This window comes from Leuciscus leuciscus (assembly GCF_965113295.1).
Source record: "Leuciscus leuciscus genome assembly, chromosome: 3".
NCBI classification, from domain to species: domain Eukaryota; kingdom Metazoa; phylum Chordata; class Actinopteri; order Cypriniformes; family Leuciscidae; genus Leuciscus; species Leuciscus leuciscus.
In genome coordinates this window covers 40367176-40389475 of record NC_138727.1, presented here as the reverse complement: position 1 = coordinate 40389475, position 22300 = coordinate 40367176, and the positions used below count along the sequence as shown (strand labels likewise).

At 36.4% G+C, this 22300-nt stretch overlaps 2 protein-coding genes across 4 annotated transcripts in view; one reads left to right on the top strand and one right to left on the bottom strand.

Annotated features, from left to right (window-relative positions):
• Positions 1 to 2378: 2378 nt before the first annotated feature.
• Positions 2379 to 14004, top strand: slc43a3a (solute carrier family 43 member 3a). Of its 2 annotated transcripts, XM_082164884.1 has the most exons (13): positions 2379 to 2623; positions 4024 to 4057; positions 4455 to 4650; positions 4742 to 4871; positions 6313 to 6359; positions 6449 to 6525; positions 6609 to 6701; positions 6909 to 7048; positions 8059 to 8198; positions 8293 to 8433; positions 9444 to 9810; positions 9888 to 10008; positions 12008 to 14004. In XM_082164884.1, the coding sequence occupies exons 3-13, from the start codon at positions 4458 to 4460 to the stop codon at positions 12149 to 12151; spliced, it is 1593 nt and encodes a 530-aa protein (XP_082021010.1). In that variant the 5' UTR covers positions 2379 to 2623; positions 4024 to 4057; positions 4455 to 4457; the 3' UTR covers positions 12152 to 14004. The 2 variants fall into 2 exon arrangements, with proteins under 2 accessions (XP_082021010.1, XP_082021011.1); XM_082164885.1 differs by lacking the exons at positions 2379 to 2623; positions 4024 to 4057 and having other exon boundaries at positions 4064 to 4650; positions 9444 to 9551; positions 9624 to 9810.
• Positions 14005 to 14876: 872 nt separating this feature from the next.
• cabp2a (calcium binding protein 2a) overlaps positions 14877 to 22300 on the bottom strand; it is a 19967-nt gene continuing 12543 nt past the window's right edge. Inside the window, exons 1-7 of one of the 2 annotated variants that reach the window (XM_082164925.1) lie at positions 21517 to 21573; positions 20219 to 20437; positions 17457 to 17487; positions 16647 to 16781; positions 16412 to 16521; positions 15421 to 15568; positions 14877 to 15049 (exon numbers count right to left, since the gene is read on the bottom strand). In XM_082164925.1, coding sequence (XP_082021051.1) covers positions 15024 to 15049; positions 15421 to 15568; positions 16412 to 16521; positions 16647 to 16781; positions 17457 to 17487; positions 20219 to 20437; positions 21517 to 21558 — 711 coding nt within the window. In that variant the 5' untranslated portion in view covers positions 21559 to 21573 and the 3' untranslated portion in view covers positions 14877 to 15023. Of the gene's footprint in view, positions 15050 to 15420; positions 15569 to 16411; positions 16522 to 16646; positions 16782 to 17456; positions 17488 to 20218; positions 20438 to 21516; positions 21574 to 22300 lie in introns of those variants that run through there. The other variant, XM_082164924.1, reaches the window with a different exon arrangement.

Below are 22300 nucleotides of genomic sequence, written 5' to 3'. Positions count from 1 at the left end.
CCTATTTGGTTCAATTGTTTATTCTGTGTCTCCTTAGAATAGTTCCTGATGTTCTCTCAGAATGCCACAATTAAGGTCAGAGTGGAATCCATGACCATTTCAAGGACTGACAAAAAACAAACAAATAAGCAATAAGGCCTTGGTTTGGAGCTCAAGCAGATTATTTTAACATCAAGTGTAGAATCTTCAACTTGAATATGGAACCAGTTCTGCTGTATAAATTCAAGATGTGGTGCATTTCACACATAATGCAGCCTTTCTTGAAAAGTCCCTGAGATACAACATCATCAAATTAGATTGTCACCAATGAGGAGCTAGACTCTAGGAGACTCAGATCAAAAATATAAAAGGAAGCAACCATCTAGGATCGTTCACAATGTCTCAGGACAGAAATAGGTATAGAGGATTCTGGCAGGTGACATATGCCTCACCTCTGGTCCAGCAGCTGAAGTAAGACAGGTTTATATTTACATCACAACCTGAATGCAAACTCAGCTGGAAAGGCTGACAGGCTATATAGGTGGCGAAACCAAGAAAGAGCTGATTACAAGTTGTTCATTGAGCTGACAAGAAGGGGATGCAGAGAGGTTAGGATCAGTCGCAGAATGTTTATTTCTGCCGAATGTTGCAGTGTGAATAATTGATCAAACTCTGCATGGTGCACCACAAATGACTCATGATGTTGGTTGGTTAGAGCTCTCTTGGCTCCATCTAGTGTCCATCAGATGATTCTACAGTGATGCCATGTAATTTACATGGATGATCTGATGGGAAAATGTTACAAAGCAAAGGTATTTTCTTCACAATCTCAGATGAGAGGTAAATTACATTGAGAACGCCTAACAATTTTACCATGATGTAAGATCAAAAATGATTTAATCAAGGCATTGCCTATATTCTAAATAAATAAATATATAAATATATAAATAAATATATATATATACAGTACCAGTCAAAAGTTTGGAAACGTTACTATTTTTAACGTTTTTGAAAGAAGTCTCTTATGCTCATCAAGCCTGCAGTTAAAAAAAAACAAAACAAAAAAAAACAACAACTAATATTATGAAATATTATTACAATTTAAAATAATGGTTCTCTTTTTTAATATATTTTAAAATGTAATTTATTTTTGTGATGCAAAGCTGAATTTTCATCAGCAAGAACTCCAGTCTTTGGTGTCTTATGATCCTTCAGAAATCATTCTAATATGATGATTTATGATCAATGTTGGAAACAGTTGTGCTGCTTAATATTTTTTTTTATAACCTGAGATACTTTTTTCAGGATTATTTGATGAATAAAAAGTTAAAAAGAACTGTATTTATTTAGAATAGAAATCTTTTGTAACAATATACACTACCGTTCAAAAGTTTGGGAACAATAACTATTTTTTTTTTAAGAAATTAGTACTTTAATTCAACAAGGATGCGTTAAATTGATAAAAGGTGATGGTAACGATTTATATTGTTAGAAATGTTTTTATTTTGAATAAATGCTGTTTTAATGAATAAATGCTGTTAACGTTTTACTCATCAATGAATCCTGAAAAAAGTATTCCAAAAAAATATATTAAACAGCTCAACTGTTTCCATCATTGATAATAATTGAGTATCAAATCATCATATTAGAATGATTTCTGAAGGATCATAATACACCAAAGACTGGAGTACTTGCTGATGAAAATTCAGCTTTGCATCACAAAAATAAATTACATTTTAAAATATATTAAAAAAAGAGAACCATTATTTTAAATTGTAATAATATTTCATAATATTACTGTTTTTTTTTTTGTTTTTTGTTTTTTTAACTGCAGGCTTGATGAGCATAAGAGACTTCTTTCAAAAACATTAAAAATAGTAATGTTTCCAAACTTTTGACTGGTACTGTATATATATATATATTTTTTTTTTTTACTGACAGCTACATGTTTATAATGATCATTAGCTCATAAGTTAAAAATCGTCCAGATTTTGATCAATGTATGACTGTTTAGCAGTGCATGTGCTTAGCCTCAACAGTGCATGTTCTTATTGGAGGATTCTATAGAGCTGAACCTTTTTCAATTTCAGAATTATAGTATGTTTTATCAGTATCTTTTCACTATCAATTATTAGACTGTCCGTAAGGAAACTTTTCCAGTTTAGTGTCATGCGTCTGTGCTACTATAGGATATTTTCCGGTTTTTCTTTTGGACACAGGCACAAATACATTTTATCCAGAGCTTCACCTTTTACACAAATAACAAATGTATTTTTTTACTAGAGTCTATTAGCACCTGCCAAGCACGTTCGGTTCAAACACACAAAGGCTTAATGTCAATCCACAAGAGGGAGCCAGATGGCCAAAAGATTGAATTATCTATTCAACCAGGCAGGGTTGATGTAGGTCAGGAACTGCAAGTCCATAATTTAACCATTCCTGGTCATATCCATGCATATTAGTTTGTGCTAGACATGTTCGTGTTCACTTGTGATTAGGCTACCTTTACGTTACCTTTGAGTAATTGCCAGGCTCATGAACGCGCGTAGACGTGCACAGGTTTAGAACTGCTGTTCAGCTCGAAACGGGAATTTGCAGGGCTTCAGAAATTCCGTCATTCACATCAATGTGACAGAAGACCGTTGTGAGTAGACGTCTACGCAAACATACCAACTTTGTATGGAGAAACTATTTAAAATTGAATTTCGATTATTTGACTGATGCCCATAGACTTTGTCTAGATATTATTGTTCAAAACTGGAATGGAAACGGTGTCAACAGAATTCATTTAATTTGAGATGGTTTTGATTTGATTTGTCGCTCTTTTATGATTACGTCTGGGATATATTTTACATTATCCGTAAAAACGCTGGACGAGGAAAACTGTTGTTCTTGTTAGAGAGATTAGAGCGCGAAGACATGTTAATCTGGATTAGTGAACTGTCTACATAACATGTGTGCCATCAGTGATCAACTTCAGTTTTAACCTAATGTCACATTTCAAGAAAACTAGACACTGTCTGCAGCAGCATGTCTAACTACTAAATCGCAATTATGTAAGGGATAATGTACAGTCAGCCGGTGATTATCATTGTGATAAAACCTCTTGCGTCAGGGTCTCTTTGCTAGCCTATAGCCTAACGTGGACATGAGACATTGATTTGAGTTAAAGAGCCATGAAATAAAAACGGACAATTATTTTTTAAAATGAATATTGCAGTATTTATTATAAATGATGTATTAGTGCACAAAAAAAAAAAGTCCATATGCTTATACCCGCGTAATCTTTAACGTCCCCTCCCAAAAGACCTTATTCAGAGCAGCGCCATGACAGGTATGTGAGGGATGGACTGACTTTCCTTGGCATCCACTGTAAAAAGCTGTATAAAGCTCACAGATCCTTTATAATTTTTCACAGCTCATGTTTTTTTCTTCTTCTGATTTATGTGTCAAATGAAGAGATGTATGTCTATCCCTCAGAGTCTTTCTTTCATTCCCGTTAAAAAACTAAAAGATGATGTTGCTGTGAATAAGGAAATACTTCCCTACTATATAGTATGCGAAAAACAATACGCGAACAGGTATGTTCGAATTTAGTATTCGAAAAACAGTAGGCGAAAAGTACCCGGATGACCTTACTTCCGGCGTAATTCTGAAGTGTGCATACGATGGACACTTTACTATGGCTGAATCCGAAATCGCCCCCTAAACCCTCAATCACTATTCCCTTCGTTAGTCCACTAATTAATACAGTTTACTTGAAGGAGTGAATGAAAACGGGTGAGCAAATTCTGACAGCAGTTGAGTGTACATCGGCTGTACACTCGTTATTGCAGTGCATTGTGGGATTGAGTGAGTGCACTCAATAAATAAACTACAAAATTGCTGTCCCTTTAAATAATGCCCTATTTGAGGGTATAGGGGTACATTGGTAGATAATATGACAGATATGTGTTTTGGCAGAATTCTTTATATTGATTACATGGAATAGCACAGGTAAAATTTGACTTAAAACATTGCTTTGTCTGTCTTGTCTTCTTGCAGTTTTACATAAACTTCAGACACATGAATAAAGAGGGTGAGAATTGCATACAAAGATGTTGCGAACAAACATGTATAAATGGGATCACACAAATAGCTAGTATTAATAGTAATAAATCCCTCCCTGTAGTGAATCTTTATCCATGCACCTTAAATGTTGTCAAGTTGTTTTCAACAGCAGATCTATAGCTCCCTCCCTTGAGAAGAGCATGCACAACTTAAATTTAGTTCAAACACGTGGCAAGCGTTATCTCTACCACCATATATTGGCTTTTATGGTGTGTTTCTGGTCAAATATGAGCAAGCTGTAACAGACAAACAAGAGAAATGGATCAGCTAATTTAAACACATATGTTGGTAAGCATATACAGTGTGCTTTCCTATACAAGTGGATAGTTCTAAAAGTGTTCCTGACCCTGACGGTGTGGACGCAGAGGATGCTGGGATGCAAGGGATCATCTGGGACGGGGATGAGGTACAAGTTGACTCTGGCTTCAGGACTGCTGGAGTGCTTGTGTTTCGCTGGAGTCGTGTTTGGCTGGGCGTCTCTCGTGTTTGTCCTGAAGACAGATGGCTACTTCAGCGATCTATGCATCAATGTGACAAATGCTAGTGGAGAACTTGGCTCAGGTGAGGTCATATACAATGATACTTTTAATGTATTAGATGGTTCGCTTAATTTTATGCTTTTGGTGCGTTGCTTATCTGTTTTTCGCTTTAGATTGCAGTCTGCAAGATGAGAATTTCTCATTGGTCTTTACTGTGGCCTCGTTCATGAACAACTTTCTCACTCTGCCCAACGGATTTGTCTTCGACCACTTTGGCACGATGGCAACGCGATTTTTGGCTATGTGAGTTAGTCCCTCGTAGGATGTAAAACAGAGATCAGGAAAGAATTAACAGAACTGCTGTGTCTCTCTGCAGTGGAGGCAAGAAGTTTATCTGATTGTGAGTGGGGTGTGCTTTAAGCAGATAGTAGAACTCATCGTGGGCGTTTGACTGGACTCCAAAAACAGAGCTTTGTGTATTGCAGCCATTAAAAAACAGACCCTAAGTAAAATTCGTTGGAACTACCGGAAATATTTGCAAATCTAAGCTGTTGTGTAATGTTAGTCACTTGTTCTCAAAACTTGAACAAGTTCTCAAAACTTATAAAAAGGGAAACACTGGATCACCACAATAATATATTTGAACATTTAATCTGTTAACTGTCATCCCCATTTTTTTGGCATAGATCTGGTTTTAGGTCATCATGAATGCTTTGGAATACAGGCCTAAGGTTGGTCTCAAGATTATCGCAAAAGTGAGAGCGCTTCAAAAAATGAAAGTGTAAAAAAAGTAATAGAATTTGAAGTTTACTGTAAAGCAAATATACTGAACAAAACCTTTTTTTATTTTATATAAAATATATATTGTGTAAAATTTGGACTGTAAAATTGCTTACCAAGTTGTGATCCAAATTTTAAGTTGATATCACGAAAATCGAGCCCTCTTAAAGGACAAGTTCGGTATTTTACACTTAAAGCCCTGTTTACAGATCGTATCTGATGAAATAGAACGGTTAAGATTAAAATTTGGACACATGCTGCTGTCCCGAGAATTTTAGGTTTATTTCGCTTCCCCCCCCCCCACCACCCACCCCCACAATGGTTGTCTATATGCACTGGAAGATTCCGTCCTAAAAACACATTAAACTTTCGTTTACAAAGACGTGAAACTCACCGAGTGGTCAGGGGTGTTCACTGATATGTTCCCTCAAAAATCGCTGAAAAATATGCATTCCAACAGGTTTTATCGTAGTTTTTGTCCAACTCCATTGACTTGCTGTGAGACCGCAGCACCTTTACGGTATTACTCCGCCGCTTCTTCTTCTGCTTCTTCTGTGTATTCAATGAAATGCCCGTGGTTTGCTTGCAATTGGCAAAGGTGCATTATCGCCACCAACTGGGCTGGAGTGTCTATTATTCAAGCTCTCAACGGAAGAATCACGGGTGTGACGCGTTTGGCAAAATAGGTCCACTAAAGCGAAATAAACCTAAAATTCTCGGGACAGGAGCATGTGTCCAAATTTTTATCTTAACCGTTCTATTTCATCAGATACGATCTGTAAACAGGGCTTTAAGTGTAAAATACCGAACTTGTCCTTTAAAGGTTTTAAAGTGCCATTTCAGCATGATAATGTTTTCACAGGATGGATTTTTGAATATGATGATTACTAAAATATGCGATAGGGAAAAGGTCAATAATACCCTTTTTAATACTAATGCTAATGATATAATCAATGTTTTGTAGATTTCTTTATACCACCGGCACTTTTATTGTGGCATTCTCCAATAAAGGTAAAGACTGACTGAAAAAAGTGAACTAATAATCACACGTCATGGGCCTTTTCGGTGTAACTAATTTCCCTCTCTTTTTCCTCAAACAGTTCTCTCTTTTTTGCTTTTTCCTGCTCTGTCCTTCATAGCTGTAGGGGGGATTTTATTTCTAATGACAAATATGCAGGTATGTTCATGAATGATTATAGTTCATACATGCAATACATTAAGAGTATGCTAAATTGCTTATATTAATTATCCTCATTACAGGTGGGGAACCTTTTTGTCACTCATAGATCAACCATTATTACAGTCTATAATGGGGCCTTTGACTCTTCATCAGTTATCTTTCTGATCATTAAGGTACGAAGTATACACACACACACACACACACACACACACACACACACACACACACACACACACACACACACACACACACACACACACACACACACACACACACACACACACACACACACACACACATGCATACATATAGGCCTACGCAACGTTTTTATCAGCTGTTCATACTGCAATCCATGAAACCCTGTATAACCATTTCTGAAGGTGCTTTATGAGAAAGGGGTCTCTCTTCGCTCTTCATTCCTCTTCCTCTCGACCTGTAATCTTATTCATCTCCTCCGGACTCTCTTCCTTATGCCAAGATCACACATTCCCTATCCCATCCCACAGGACTACAAATATGGGTGAGTGAAACGATAAGCGGAGTTTATATTACCGTTCAAAAGTTTTGGGTCAGTAAAATTATTTGTGATAATGAAGACTGGAGTAATGATGCAGAAAATTCAGCTTTACCATCACAGTAATAAATTACATTTTAAAATAGAAATTAAATATTGTAAAAAAATTTCACAATATTAATGTTTTTACAGTTTTTGGGTGAGAATAAGAATCTTTCACAATAATAAAAATCATATTGACCACAAACTGAAACTTTTATTAAAATAAAAATAATTATTTGTATATAAATTATATATAAAATAAATATAGTATCTATATTTAGTACATTTTGCATATAATAAAATTAGACTTAACTACATACACTCTAAATAAAAATAAAGGTTCTAAAAGAGGGTTTTCACAGCGATGACATAGAAAAGGCATTTTTGGTTCCCCTAAAGAACCTTTCTGTGGTCTGTACTTAAAAGAACTGTTTTTTCTTAGTGTGATGAACATTTGAATAATTTTAAAGAAATTTTTTTCTCAATAAAGAACCTTTTGTCCAATGGAAAGATTCCATGGATGTTAAAGGTTCTTCATCATTGATGCAAATAAAGAACATTTATTGGTAACACTTTACAACTAGGTTCATTAGTTAGCATTAGTTAATGTATTAACTAACATGAAGTAACAATGATACATTTGTTACAGTATTTACTAATCTTTGTTAATGTTAGTTAATAAAAAAACAGCTGTTCATGGTTTGTTCGTGTTAGTTCACATGGCATTAACTAATGTTAACAAATACCACCTTTGATTTTAATAACGTATTAGTAAATGTTAAAATTAATATTTACTAAGATTAATAAATGCTGAAGAAGTATTGTTCATTCTTAGTTCATGTTAACTAAGGTAGTTAACTAATGTTAACTAATGATCCTTATTGTAAAGTGTTACCCATTTATTTTTAAGAGTTTACAGTACATAATTCATACTCTTAATCCATTGTAACTCAAATGCAAATCCTTATATACAGGATGAGCTGTGCTAAATCAAATAGCTACAACGTTGAGCAGTACGAGGCAAAGCGGGACCCGAGTTCAGACGGAGGAAGAGGTGCAGATGATGAGCCACTGGAGACCGACTCACTACAGCAAACACACAACTCTGAGAATGGTGCGGCTTGGCCATCATAGATCTTCCTTTGGTAGAAAATAAGAGGAACACGATTGCTGACTTAAATGCAGTTTTTTTTCCTTTTCTTCTGTAGACAGTTTTAGGAGCTGTGTTCTGTCCTGGTTCTTCCTGTGGCACCTCGTATGGCTGTCAGTCATGCAGCTTCGGCATTATTTCTTCATTGGAACTCTGAATCCAATGCTGAACAGACTGGCCAACCAAGACCCAGTCACTGGTAAACAAATTGTTTTCTCACTACGATGATGCTTTTCAGTGAATTCTGTAAATCTTTGTTAATGGTAGGACTTTCTGGAACCGGAATTTGAATTGGAATGACAGGAGGAGGAATTCAACACAATCACACATCAGATTTTGGAGTGATTTTGCACCATGCCCCATAAACTTTTATATTTTTATGTATATTAAATATGTAATCAATTTTAAATATGTGTGTAGTGTACATACACTACCCGTTAAAAGTTTGAAATCATTAAAATGTTTAATGTTTTTGAAAGAAGTCTCTTATTCTCACAAAGGCTATGTTTTTCCGTGTTCAAAAATACGGTAAAAACATTAATATTATGAAACTGTTTTTTATTGTAAAATATTTTAAAATGTAATTTATTACTGTGATAGCAAAGCTGAATTTTTAGCATCATTATGTCACATGATCCTTCAGAAATCATTTTAATATGCTGATTTCTTATTATTATTAATGTTAAACAGTTTTTGTTACTTAATATTCTCGTGTAAACCATGATATATAGATATATAGATAAATATATAGATACAAATTAATATAATATATAATTAATATATTAATTAATATATAAATTAATATATATATATATAAATTAAATACTAATAATTTCTGTCAGTGACATTTATAACTGATTATTAATATAATCTTAGATTTCTGGAAATGTTGTGTGTATAACCATTTTTATGGGTAATTTTTTACAACAAAAAAAGAAATGCATTATTAAAAACTATACTTATAGCAGTTTAAATGAATTTAATTTAATTTAAATTATTCTTTTAATTACAAAATAGAATTACAATTCTGCATCCTTTTTGCTACACAGTTCACATTCAAGAATTTAATTTGATTTTGTTCAGTTGTCATTACAATTCTGAATGGCATTGGTAACACACCTGGTAGGAACATTTTCAAAAGCCTTACTGTGATAGGTGCAGAATTGCTAGGTTATGACTCTGATTTCTTGATCTCTTTTTCATTCTCAGTGAGCGAGTACACCAATGCGTTTGCTTTCACCCAGCTCTGTGGAGTTCTCTGTGCTCCCTGGAATGGCCTGCTTATGGACAGACACAAAAGAAAACCCATAAGTCCAGGTCAGCTGACAGAGAAATCTAACAACACACGTTTACACGAGATCCATTTCTCATTCCCACATCTTTTCGCAGGCGTGTCAGAACGGGAAGCAGACCTGCGCTCGTCCGTTCTGTCTCTCCTCCTCACCTCTCTGCAGTGCCTCTTGTTCTCCATCAGTGCAAGCATCCCGTTCCTCCCTCTCCAGTACGTCACATTCATCCTTCAGGTCCTTAACCGCTCTTTTCTCTATGGAGGGAATGCTGCATTCATCAGCATAGCGTAAGTAAATATGATATTAATATCTCAATTGTTGCTAGACTGGCAGACTGAGCGCAGTGAATCCGAATTTCTTACAGGTTTCCGGCACGCCATTTTGGAAAGCTGTATGGGCTAGTGATGTCCCTATCAGCTGTGGTGTCATTACTGCAGTATCCCTGCTTCGCCCTCAACAAAGTTCTTGGAGGAGACCCCTTCTATGTAAATCTCTCATTTCCACAACACAAAGTCAGCTAGAAAAGAGCTCATATACACACAGTGGCCCCAAAAGTATCTAGACTCTTGCACACAAAAAAATCAAGTGTGTCATTGTCATTATGTTAAATAAATATATAGCACAAGCGAAACATTTCACCCCAAAAAAAAAAGGTTTTAAATGACAAAACAATATACAGTATAATAATATATGAAGTATCGTCACGCTTTCTGGTTTACAAATTTAAGTGGAACATGTCTGTTGATGTTAACTTAGTTCTGAGAAAAGAAAATCTAGAATCTGAGAAATCTAGAATCATTTTTAATATTTTGTTATCTAATATAATGTAAATTAATACATTATGGTCCCTATTTTAACGATCTGAAACGCAAGTATCGAGCGAGAAACGCAAGTAACTTTGTGGGCGGGTCTTGGGCGCTGTTGCTATTATACCGGCGGGATAAATGACTCTTGCGCCCGATGCAAATCTAAAATGGGTTGGTCTGAAGTAGCTTCATTATTCATAGGTGTGGTTTGGGTGTAACGTGAAATAAACCAATCAGAGCGACATCTCACATTCCCTTTAAGAGCATGCGCCCTTGTTCCATGGCGGATTGCTATTATAATGGCGGATTTGCCAGGCGCACATCTGGAGCCGTTCACAGCCGAGGAGACCGACGTTCTCGTCAGGGCCGTAAAACACAGAGAAGTGACATTGGGGATGGAGAAACCCACCCAAATTAGCTTCGGTTAAACAGGCGTATAATAATTTGGGTAAATGTGTAAGCTAGATTTATGCCTATTTTTCCACATCTTCATGGACACAACAATGATTTCCCTCGTGTGTTAATATTTTTCCTTGTAATAATGTATGGTTTTCTAAAAATGAGAACTGCTGCGTCTGTGTGTAGATGAGATAAGCAAAGTGCATGCGCATTGTGCACACGCTACATTGATTATGGCCAAGCATGCGCCCTTAAACATGCGCAACGCTCCACTGACTTTAGACTAGGTTTTTCCTGGTCAGTGGTGGAATTGTTTTCTAAACCTGCAAAATAGCACCAGGGAACGTTTGCGCCAGAACACGCCTCCTCTTTGCGCTGAACCGCCCCCGGGAGCGCAAGTTCATTTCCTAATTTACCGACGTGCGTCTGTGGAGGGAAAAGCCTGCTGTGCGCGGGTGCAAAATAGGAATGATACATGCGTCGGTGTACAAAGTCAATTGCGCTGGGTGCAAGATAGAGCCCTATAAGTGTCCATTTAAGGTTTGAAATACTTTTTTTGGGGCCACTAGATGTTGATGCTTATGGAAGCCAATTTCTGCAAGAAAATTCTTCGGTAAATCAAAATGATGACATAAAAAGTAAAAAATTATGACATAAAAAGTAAAAAATTATGACATAAAAAGTAAAAAATTATGACATACAAAGTCATAATTATGACAAAATATTTTTTAACTTTTAGATCAATTTCCACTTTTAATGTCATAATTATGACTTTTACCTCATAATTTCAAGCTTTTATTTAATAATTATGACTTAGTACGCTGTCAAAAAAAATTTTCGAAGATGTAAATAAAACAAAGATTATTGAAGTACATTTTACATGAAAATGTGTTTCTACTTAAATATTTCACATTTAATTCAAATGTGTTACCTGCCGTTTGTGAAATTTATTAGCAATTTCTGAGTGAAAATATTTTTTTCACCAATATTTTTTCAGTGCATCTCATAATTTTACATTTTTAAGGCATTAGTATGACTTTTTATGTCCAAAGCTTCCAGACAATACCTGCGACTATAGATTATGGTTAAATAAAAGCCTATAAAAAGTGAGTTCTTCACATCAAATTTAAAATCCATACAAAAGATCCGTTTAACAATTTCCAGCATTTGCCTAAATATTAAACTAGTATTAATTCTTCCTGTGTAAATTGGACATAATCATTAATTTGCTTTTTCACAGCTTTTATTGTAATCAGTAAATGATATTGTATTTCTGTAGGTGAACATCATCTTGACTGTCCTGACTCTACTGGCCTTCATTCATCCTGTCTATGTGTTTCTTCACTGCAGAGAACTGGCAAAACAGAGAGAGAATTCACAGAGCATTTTAGAAGTCTCGATACATGAAATATCAATGTATTAATTTAAATGTATTCATAGAAATACTTGATTATGCAGATCTGTCTTGGCCTTAGCTTTTGTAAATGACAAAGGGAATAGTAATTTCGGATTGTGATTATTGTGTATTCACAACTTTTTACCACCAAGATTCAAATGCTCAGAAATAAGAGTCAACAGTCAGAGATTTAAACGAATTCCATTTAATTGAATTAGTTATTGAATATTTACATTCTTTATGAATAAATATATATTTAAATATTTTTTTTGTAGTTCAGTGCTGTTGGCAAGAACAGATAGTTAGAAAAAACAAAAAAACATTGGTTTAAACACAAACATATGCAAAGTGAGATCACATGGGTGTCAGAAACAGGTTCTTACAAGGGATCTCCATGGTAATTGTGTTCAATAATGGAGTTGTATGATATCCAGTTTTGCATGCTAATATACTTTACTTACTTTATTACTTTATATTTTATTGTCCCATTCCTGGGAAATTTGTCTTGGACAACATGACACAGCCAGTACACAACTTCGATCACACACACAACACAGTACATAGCATACAATAATTAGAATATAACAACATTCCAATAATAAAAACTTGCAGCATCCTACATCAATTTTGAAAATCTCTATTTAAAATTTTGACCGCAGTTGGCACAAAAGAGTTTTTATAATGATTAGACTTACACATCAAGACCCTGAATCGTCTCCCTGATGGTAACAAATTAAAATTCACATGTAAAATGTGTTTTTTTAGCTTGCTTTAAAATAGACAGATACAGACTGATAAAACAGAAAAAAAGATCCTCTGGTTCACTCCAAACACTTTTAACCTTCGCAGGAAATATAGCATCTGCTGCAGTCTAGAACAAAGAGTGTTGATGTGAGAAGACCAGCATAATAAACTGTCCATGTAAACTCCTAAGTATTTATATGAAGAAACCTGTTCAATAATATTACCATGTATTATTACAGGGCTATGGTCTCCCAAAGATCAAAAATCATTTCAACAGTCTTAATTTCATTTAAAATCAAGGAATTAGTGTCACACCAGCCAACCTGTCAACATCAGAAAAATACTGTGTATTTAACGCTGAACTAAAATCTATAAAAAGTAAACGAGCATATGCTTGGGAATCTTCTAAATGGCTATTCATCAAATGGGTGATACAGTTAATAGCATCCTCAGTGCTCCGTCCGACCTTATGTGCAAACTGAAATGGGTCAAGGAATGATTTAACCTGATCAGTTACAAAAAGTCTTTCAAAACATTTGAAGTCAAAGCCACCGGTCTAAAATCACAATTCTCAACTGGGTACGTTTTCTTGGGAACAGGTGTAATTATAGATTTCTTCCACAAAGATGGAATAATATGTGAGTCCAAAGATTTCTGGAAGATAGGGCAAAATGCTGGAGTAAGTTCATTTGCTCAAGTCTTTAGCAAAAAAGCAGAAATTCCATCAGGACCCATAGATTTTTTAGTACATATACCTCTAAATAGCGAGCTTACTCTTTGTGGGGCTACCTCTAGCCTGTGACCTGAATTACATATAATATGGTCCAGAGTGCACATTTGCTCCAATATCCTGTTGTTCCCACAGGGAAAGCATAACAATGCCCTAAAAGCATCATACAGGAACTCTAGACCCATTAGTCAGTGGTTTACTTTCCAAAACACATAATACTGATTTATATCTGCCTTTGCATGGTCAGTCCACAATGATCATGACATGTACATCTTGTATACATACTGTATGTCAGTAGTTAAAATATTTTTTTTTATAACATGCTTTTATAGATAATGTGTTCTACAGTCTGTACCCTTAAAATTCTAAACAGAGGAAACCTCTTTAATAAATTAGTTAAATTGTTGTGGTCTTTGGTCTAATTTGACATAGGGCCCTATCTTACACCCAGCGCAATGCAGCGCAAGTGTTTTTTGCTAGTTTCAGCCTGACGCAGTTATCGTTTTCACGTCCTGCGCCACATTGTTTAAATAGCAAATGCATTTGTGCCCATCTGTGCGCCCATGGGCGTGCTGGTCTGAAAACGAGGTGTGTTCTGGCGCTATTTTGAGGCAACAGAAATAGACTGCGCCATTGACCAACTGAAACCTGGTCTTAAGTCAATGGCGCAATATTTTTTTGTTTGTTATTTAATTAGCGCGTTAGAATGTGCGCCTATCGGCGGGTCCACAACGCGCGTACACTCTGCTTGTTACACACACAGGGACACACAGCAGCACACAAACATGACAAATATTTAAAATAAAAGGATTATAATGTAAAATATTGTGTACATATGGTGGAATCCGGCTTGTCCCGTAGATGGTCTGCTTGCGCACTTTTACCTCGCGCACGAGCAGTTCCGTTTGCGCTCCGGAGACGGCTTCGGTCACTACCAAATTCCGTCATGTAGCGAATCTGCCATGGCCCGAGCGCAACTGGCATTTAAAGGAAATGGGAGATGAGACTCTGATTGGTTTAACGCACGTAAATCCCAAAACACACCCATTACTCATTATGAGAATAGGGACAACCCTTCTAGACCATGCATGCGCCTGGCGCGTCGACCATTTTTCCAGTTGTAACTAAAAGTAGATTCGGACACGCCCTAAGTTAACATGCGCCGTGCGCTTTGGACCATGCGTTTAGATCGTTAAAATAGGGCCCTTAGTCTTTTTAGGTCATGGTTAGTTGGTCGGAACATAGTTTTCCTCTTTCTAATAAAAACAAGCCAATGTGTGAAATAAAGGTCTCTGTATGGAGAACGAGTATGGTTTAATTACATAAGATAGGCCTAGTTAATTAAAGGAGACACATATTATTTCACTCTTCACATTAGGAGTTGGCAAACTGATGGTTTTCTCCCTTTGTCATGTGTCCTCTAAGTTAGCGAGACATCATTCGGACAAATTCTGTGGAGGGTAAGGTGAAAAATAGTTAGTTTGTCCATGCAACAACAACAACAACAACAACAAAAACTTCTACAGAGAGTAGAACTTTATTTTGTACATTATGTGCAAGAACAGCTTTGGTACATATACATATATATGTATATATATATATATATATATATATATATATATATATATATATATATATATATATATAATATACATATATATATATTTATCAACATGCCATATAAATAGAATTTACTCATACCATAAGTATCTTTTATATATAGGCTATTAACATAAATATAGGCTACATATTTTACCTGAATACACATGCAAGAATCACTCCAAAATTCAAGAATCTATAAGAGAACAATTCCGCTTCTAACCTTCAAAGTCAACCAGGCCGTCTCCATTGAGGTCCACATCCCTGAGGATCTCATCAATCTCTCTGTGGTTGAGCTGCTCTCCCATCAGCTTCTTCATGGCTTCCCTCAGTTCAGCCAGACTGATCTGACCATCACCATTGGAATCAAACTGAGAGAAAGAGATCAATTAAAAGATTAGTTTAGAGAGAAAGGTGTGACTTCAGAAGACTTGGGAATACAGTAAGCCAAACAATTCATTGACTATGGTGCTTTTTAGGTCTATACCAGGGTGTGAACAGCATTAGGATGCATTAAAGTAGCCTAATAAAAAAATGTCCTCATTCGATCGCTCCAGACACATCAGTGCGTCCGCCATCTTGCAACGGTCAGCTTGTCGTCATCCACAGTAAGAATCAATGATGTCACAACATTGCGCAGCTTCTCGTTGTGAAACCGCCGATAATTAAATTCCCAAAGAAATTGGATAACATTTCACATGTGAGAATATTTTTATATAAGTATTAACTCAATATTAGGCTACATGTTTACTTTTAATGTTCTTATTTTTATGATCACTTTTTAATGTTGCGTTAGCTGACGTCTTTGTCTTGTTGTATTGAGTTAAATCATCTGCTTTCACGTGCCTCTAACTACTGTTGCAGTCTGCAAACGCTCAGTCAACCAGCTCTCGAATGTTCCGGACCGACTTTGACCGCTCCAATATGGCGGACGGCTTACGTATCGCAACGGCCGCTAATAAGGCATCTATGTATATATATATATCTATCGGAGTAATGATGCTGAAAATCAAGCTTTTCCACCACAGGAATAAATTACATTTTAAAATAGAAAAACAGTTACCTTAACAGTTCAAATTATATTCACAGTATTACAGTTTTTCTGTATGTTTGATCAAATAAACGCAACCTAGGTGAGCATAAGCGACACAAAACATTTCAGTTAATTATAAAGGGTTTAATACTTTATCTATACAGTTATTGGATACACCAACCTCTCTAAAAGCTTCTCTCAGTTCTTTCACTCCGATCATGTCTGCAGTCTCAGCCAACATCTTTGGGCCCATCAGGTCTACAAAGTCCTCGAAGTCCACTCTACCGCCACCTAGTGAACAAGCACACGATCATGTAAGAATTTATATTCATGAGTTGAGTTGGTTCTTGAATAGAACTGAGTATAACTGAGATAATTAGCCTAAGTATAATGATAATGATAAGGTTGCCACTCACAGATCTGCTGACTGAGTTCAATCAGCTCCATCTCTGTGGGCATGTAGCCCATCGTCCTCATGCACTCGCCCAGATCCTTACAGCTAATGAAGCCATCCTTATCTTTGTCAAACTCGCGAAAGGCTTCTTTCAGCTCTGAAGGCAGAGAAAGAAAGAGAGAGAGCATCTTCCTGACTTTGTTGATATTAATATGTAATCTCTGGCAGTCCAAGTAAGAGGATTCTGAAGGATAAAGGTACAGCACTCATATAATTTGTAGAAGGAATAGTTCATCCAAAATTGCTTATGCACTTGCAAAGCCAAAGCATTTTTTTCTATATAAGAAGACAATGAAATCATATAGTAAGCAGAGTCTGTCAAGCTCAGCGGTGCTAATGTCTTTTAAGGTGTGAGAGCAGACTGAAATATAATCAAGTCAGTCAAAAAGTTTAAAGACAGGAAAGAACTAATTCCATTTGCCTTTTTTTTATATTTATTTTTTATATGGGGAAATGTGAATGAGAGCTATGGAACATTCTTTGAATTTCTCCTTTTCTGTTCCACAGAACAAAGAAAAAGGCTTGGAAAGACATGAGTGTGAGTAAATGATTTTCATTATTTGGGTGAATTATTCCTTTAAATCTTACCAAGGGATTTAGAGGAGACTGAAGGTCATTTTTTATATATAAACAGAGAGAGGTATTGGCAAGAATCCATGTGGAAAGAGGGAGAGAAGTCAATAAGCGAAGGAACCGTATTATTTTGGTTGGTGGGAGGGTTTAACGCTCTTAATGAAATAAAGCATATCAGTGATGTTGGATATTTCTGTACCTTCAATTTCCTCTGGCCGTAGATCTCTGTCCTGTAGTGAGTACAGATTTCAAAGAGACATACAGAGACAAACTATTAGGACAAACACACTGCACATTGATCACGTAGACAGGCACACACACACACACACACACACACACACACACACACACACACACACACACACACACACACACACACACACACACACACACACACACACACACACACACACACACACACACACACACACACACACACACACACACAATGATTTACTCATCCAATATTGTGGATCTATCACAAAAATGATGGGGGAAAAATCCTAGAAAAATTAGTTAGTGTGGGAACCCTGTATTATAATCTTTCCTATAATCTGCTTTGCATTTGGACTGTGCTTGTTGAACTGTCACTCAAAGTACATTGTACCAGGTAGCCTCACGCACACCTGTCATTGTCGCCGAGGGCAACCATCTGCACACCGTTGCATGAACGAATGAATGAATGGAACACACGAGGCTCTGAAAAACTGGTCATCACAGGTATGGGAGTGCCAACATTTAAAATGAGCTTCACACATAACGTTAATGTATAGCATTTTCTCTTCTCCTTTCCAGGAAATATTTACATCTGATCCTGAATGACCATTATGACATGTCCTTCTGAAAAAATCCACAAAATCCTGCAAGTATGGAACTGTTTCAACTTTATGGATTTAATTTAATGTTTGTCTATGATTTTAAAAACACATTTCCTAATTAGAATAATCAATATTTTTTCTTAGAATAGAAGTAGTACTACATTTCTTAGTAAATGTTGTGCAGTTTTGGTAATCACCCCTTGATAATATTAGGATCCTGAAGCAAAACTGATCAAGAATCACAGTGTTATGATATTATGGATTATATCTCAAGTGATCTAAGGACAGAAAAGCACACACATGGATTGCGTGTCGTCAGATATTCGTGGAAATGGAGAAACTCAGTCATTAAAACATTATCAGCATAATTCCAAATAAAAAAAAGAACAAGCAGAGCAATTGAAATCTCATCTGAAACAACATTTACACATTACATAAGTGAGATAATAACAAATGGTTGAGTGATTTAGATTTTGATCTGATTGACTGAGCCTGTGTTTTGGCAGTGGCCAGCCAGAACATATTCACACAGCTGGGGAGTATTTAGGCTGATTACTACCATGAATTGGCAAGCATGATGAAAGCAGCAGTAGGATAAGGTCACTATGGTGAACAGATTACAAGGGTCCGGGTTGCCAGGCAACAAATGGAGTACACATTGTATTTTTTGCGAAAATCAGGTATGTATTCACTCACTGGAACAAACATATGGTTTTTACATGGTCTGTTCAACAGCCTCACTGCTCAGCCTACTATAATCAGATAAGACTTTAGAATATATAGTGATATTACTTAGTAATATTATTTGGGGGAAAAGTATTAAGCTAAATAAATAAAATATGTCACAAACAATTTCGGGGAAATTTTCCATCGGTTTTGTCTTTAGAGCAATTTCTGCAGCTTACACCCTGTCCAGAGTTTCTATAAACACAAAAAGGATTCTGGGATTATCTGACAGATGTAGACACTGATATGAAACATTAAGCTACTATGAAACGACACACTACTTTTTATCTTTATGTTTTTGTATTTTTATCCGCATCCACCCACCAGACTAACATAAGGATCTGATAGAACAGCCATTGGTAGCCATTTTGAAATGTCACCTCTCTTCGCAAAGACATGCTTAATGATTGTCTTTTTCTGGTCCAGCAAAGACATAAGAGGTTTAACCAAGATCGTCCCATGAGTAAAAAAGAACATTATGCTAATGTAATATATTGACAGCAGAAGGATATTACACAGTCTCAGTCCCATTAATCAATACTTTCGGGTACAGGATCTAAATTACAATCTTCAAAACTACTCATTTCTTCATTCGCCCAAAACAACTTCACTGGTTTTCACATTCAGGCAGAGGTGTAAAGAGTAGGCTACCTGAAAACCATGCTTGAGTAAAAGTACAGAAACGTTGCAGTGAGAATTACTTAATTACAAGTTAAAAGTCACCAATTCCAATACGACTTGAGTAAAAGTCTTAGACCATCTGATTTTAACAGTATTTTAGTCCTCAACACCTAAGAGACATGCCGTGAAAAACAAGAAACAGTAGATTTTTTGAGGAGAGCAATTCTTTGTTAGTTTTCTAAAATAAAACTGAACACCTAAATATTGCAATATATCAAGGTCGACACACCAGCCTCTTGAATGTCTATGAACACTCAAGTCTCAGTTAAGTTCAAGTGCTTAAAAAGGGCAAAAGTAAATATCCTTCAAAATGTCTCTTCTATATATTAAAGACCTTTCTAAAATCCGATCTAAAAATGACTGGTTCACACTTGAGAGTAAAAACAGATTGCATTTATGTCTATGGCCACTTTAATGTGAAGTTTTACTTTTAAGTGCATTTAAATGTATGACCATGTATTCTTAAAAAATGCTGCATGAAGGACTTGGCAACATATCCTGACTTTGACTCTCTTTTGGACAAGTAGCTATTCCACTGACAACACTGCACGGCATTCTCTAAAATGTGAGAAGATGGAGTCATTATGGAAGTAATGGGAAGGAATGGGGTATTTGACTGAAAATGGAAAAGACAGACAATAATAATGAGATTCCCTGATGGAATTCTGACACTGATTTTCTGTGTCCTCACCATGCATTGTCTAAGAAAGGTGCGTTTGTAAGTGTGTGTACATACGATTTGAGACAGGGCGAAGCTCTGTCGGAGGAAGACGCAGGCAGGGCCCACGATGTTGTGTAGCATTGTACAGTTCTGAACCAGAGAATTTATCGGCTCCTCAAACTGCTGCCCATCCCCCAGCTCTTCATCATCCTCATCCTCTGCTGCCGCATCACCACTGCTTCGTAACATGGCGGTTGCCAATGGCAGCCCACTGCCTTCCAGGGGCGGGCCCCCCTTTGCAAGGTACCATTTCATTACGCACCAGCCAAAAATATTAAATCGCAGTCTGTCAAGTTCTAATGCTGAAAATGTTACACTGCTATATGTGGTGAAATTATCTGTCAGAAATCATCCTGCTGATGTCTATACTATAAATTACTTCTGTCTTTAAAGGGATAGTTCTCCGAAAAATGTCAGTCTTTCACCCGTGGAACACAAAAGGAGAAGTTTAATGAAAGTGGATGGGGATCAGGAGCAGACAAGCTTCAAAACAGCACCATAAAATCATAAATGTGGTGCATATGAAGTGTGCTCTATATTACAAGTCTTCTGAAGTCATGCGATTGCTTTGTGTGAGAAATCTTAAAAATCTTGCTTGACAGCCATGGTCACCATTCACTTTCATTGTAATAGTGCAGCTTGGACATTCATGCTATAAAAATGCATGGAGGAAATAAAGTCATGTTTGAAACAACATGAAGGTGAGGACATAATGACTGAATATTTTCAATTGATAATTTCATAGACATGACCATTCAAAAGTTTGGGTCAGTAAGCTTTTTTTTTTTTAAAGAAATTAATCATTTTAGTCAGGAAGCTTGCATTAAATTGATCACAATGATGAAAATAAAGACATTCAGAATGATTGTTAAAAATATTAGTAGAAAAGAATAGTTATTTTTAAGTTTTTGTTCATCAAAGAATCCTGAAAAAAATGTATCAAGGTTTCCCAAAAAATATTAGGCTCCACGACTGTTTTCAACATTGATAATAATAAGAAATGTTTATTGAGCACTAAATCAGCAAAATGTGACACTGACGACGGCAGTAATAAGCATAAGCATAAGCGAGAAAAAATCTTATACCAACCCAAAACTTTTAAAGTTCGGTGACCTGTCCCTTTAAGTTTGTACACTAAGTATTTTTACTGAATTCACACAGTTGACTTCAATACCTATACATACTTTCTGCCAAAGACCAAATATGCATGAATAGTAGTTTTCTAAATCAGTTTTACTAAACTAAAAAAAATAGTAACCTACAGACTACACCAACACCCTTTTTAAAAGCTCATTTAAAAACAGATATCTTACCTTCTTCATACTGCTTCTTTTAGATGGTTTTGCTCCCATCATTTGTATTTCTCTAATTCTCACTGCTCCAACTCTTTCTTGTCATCTCTGTCCCTCCCTCTGTCTCTCCCCCTCCCTCTTTATCACTCACTCTTGGTTCCTGTCCTCAGATTATTACATAAACTTTGTAACATACGATCCCGTCATCAGAATATCCCAAGTGGGGGCGGAGTTGCTTTAACATGGGTAGTGATGTTAAAACCACTAAAAACAGTCACGCCATGTTTTGGGATCAGCGAGACCTGCTCCCTCAGCCAGAAACGGTATTTCCAGGGTTTTCTGAGTGCTCTAATCCTGATGCTCTCGAATCTTGCATCTGTTGTCTATTTTCTCTCTCTCTGCATGTTCTTTCCTCCCCTTTGTTTCTCTTGCCATGTTATTTCACATCCTCATTTTGACTTGTGACAGACTCTAATCGCACTGAAAGTGAATGTTCTGGCACGGTACAAAATAGAAAGGGATGGAGAGGGAGAGAGAGAGGGAGAGAGAGAGAGAGAGAGGGAGAGAGAGAGAGAGAGAGAGAGAGAGAGAGAGAGAGAGAGAGAGAGAGAGAGAGAGAGAGAGAGAGAGAGAGAGAGAGAGAGAGAGAGAGAGAGAGAGAGAGAGAGAGAGAGAGAGAGAGAGAGAGAGAGAGAGAGAGAGAGAGAGAGAGAGAGAGAGAGAGAGAGAGAGAGAGAGAGAGAGAGAGAGAGAGAGAGAGAGAGAGAGAGAGAGATAAACGAATGGTGGGCCAGGCAGGGGTGGG

What these genes read in the sequence shown, in the direction of transcription:
- slc43a3a (XM_082164884.1), top strand. Translation starts at nt 4,458, where the DNA reads ATGCTGGGATGCAAGGGATCATCTGGGACGGGGATGAGGTACAAGTTG. An exon ending in TTCTAATGACAAATATGCAG is followed by an intron (nt 6,526 to 6,608) that starts GTATGTTCATGA and finishes TCCTCATTACAG; the next exon opens with GTGGGGAACCTTTTTGTCAC. An exon ending in GCTGCATTCATCAGCATAGC is followed by an intron (nt 9,811 to 9,887) that starts GTAAGTAAATAT and finishes AATTTCTTACAG; the next exon opens with GTTTCCGGCACGCCATTTTG.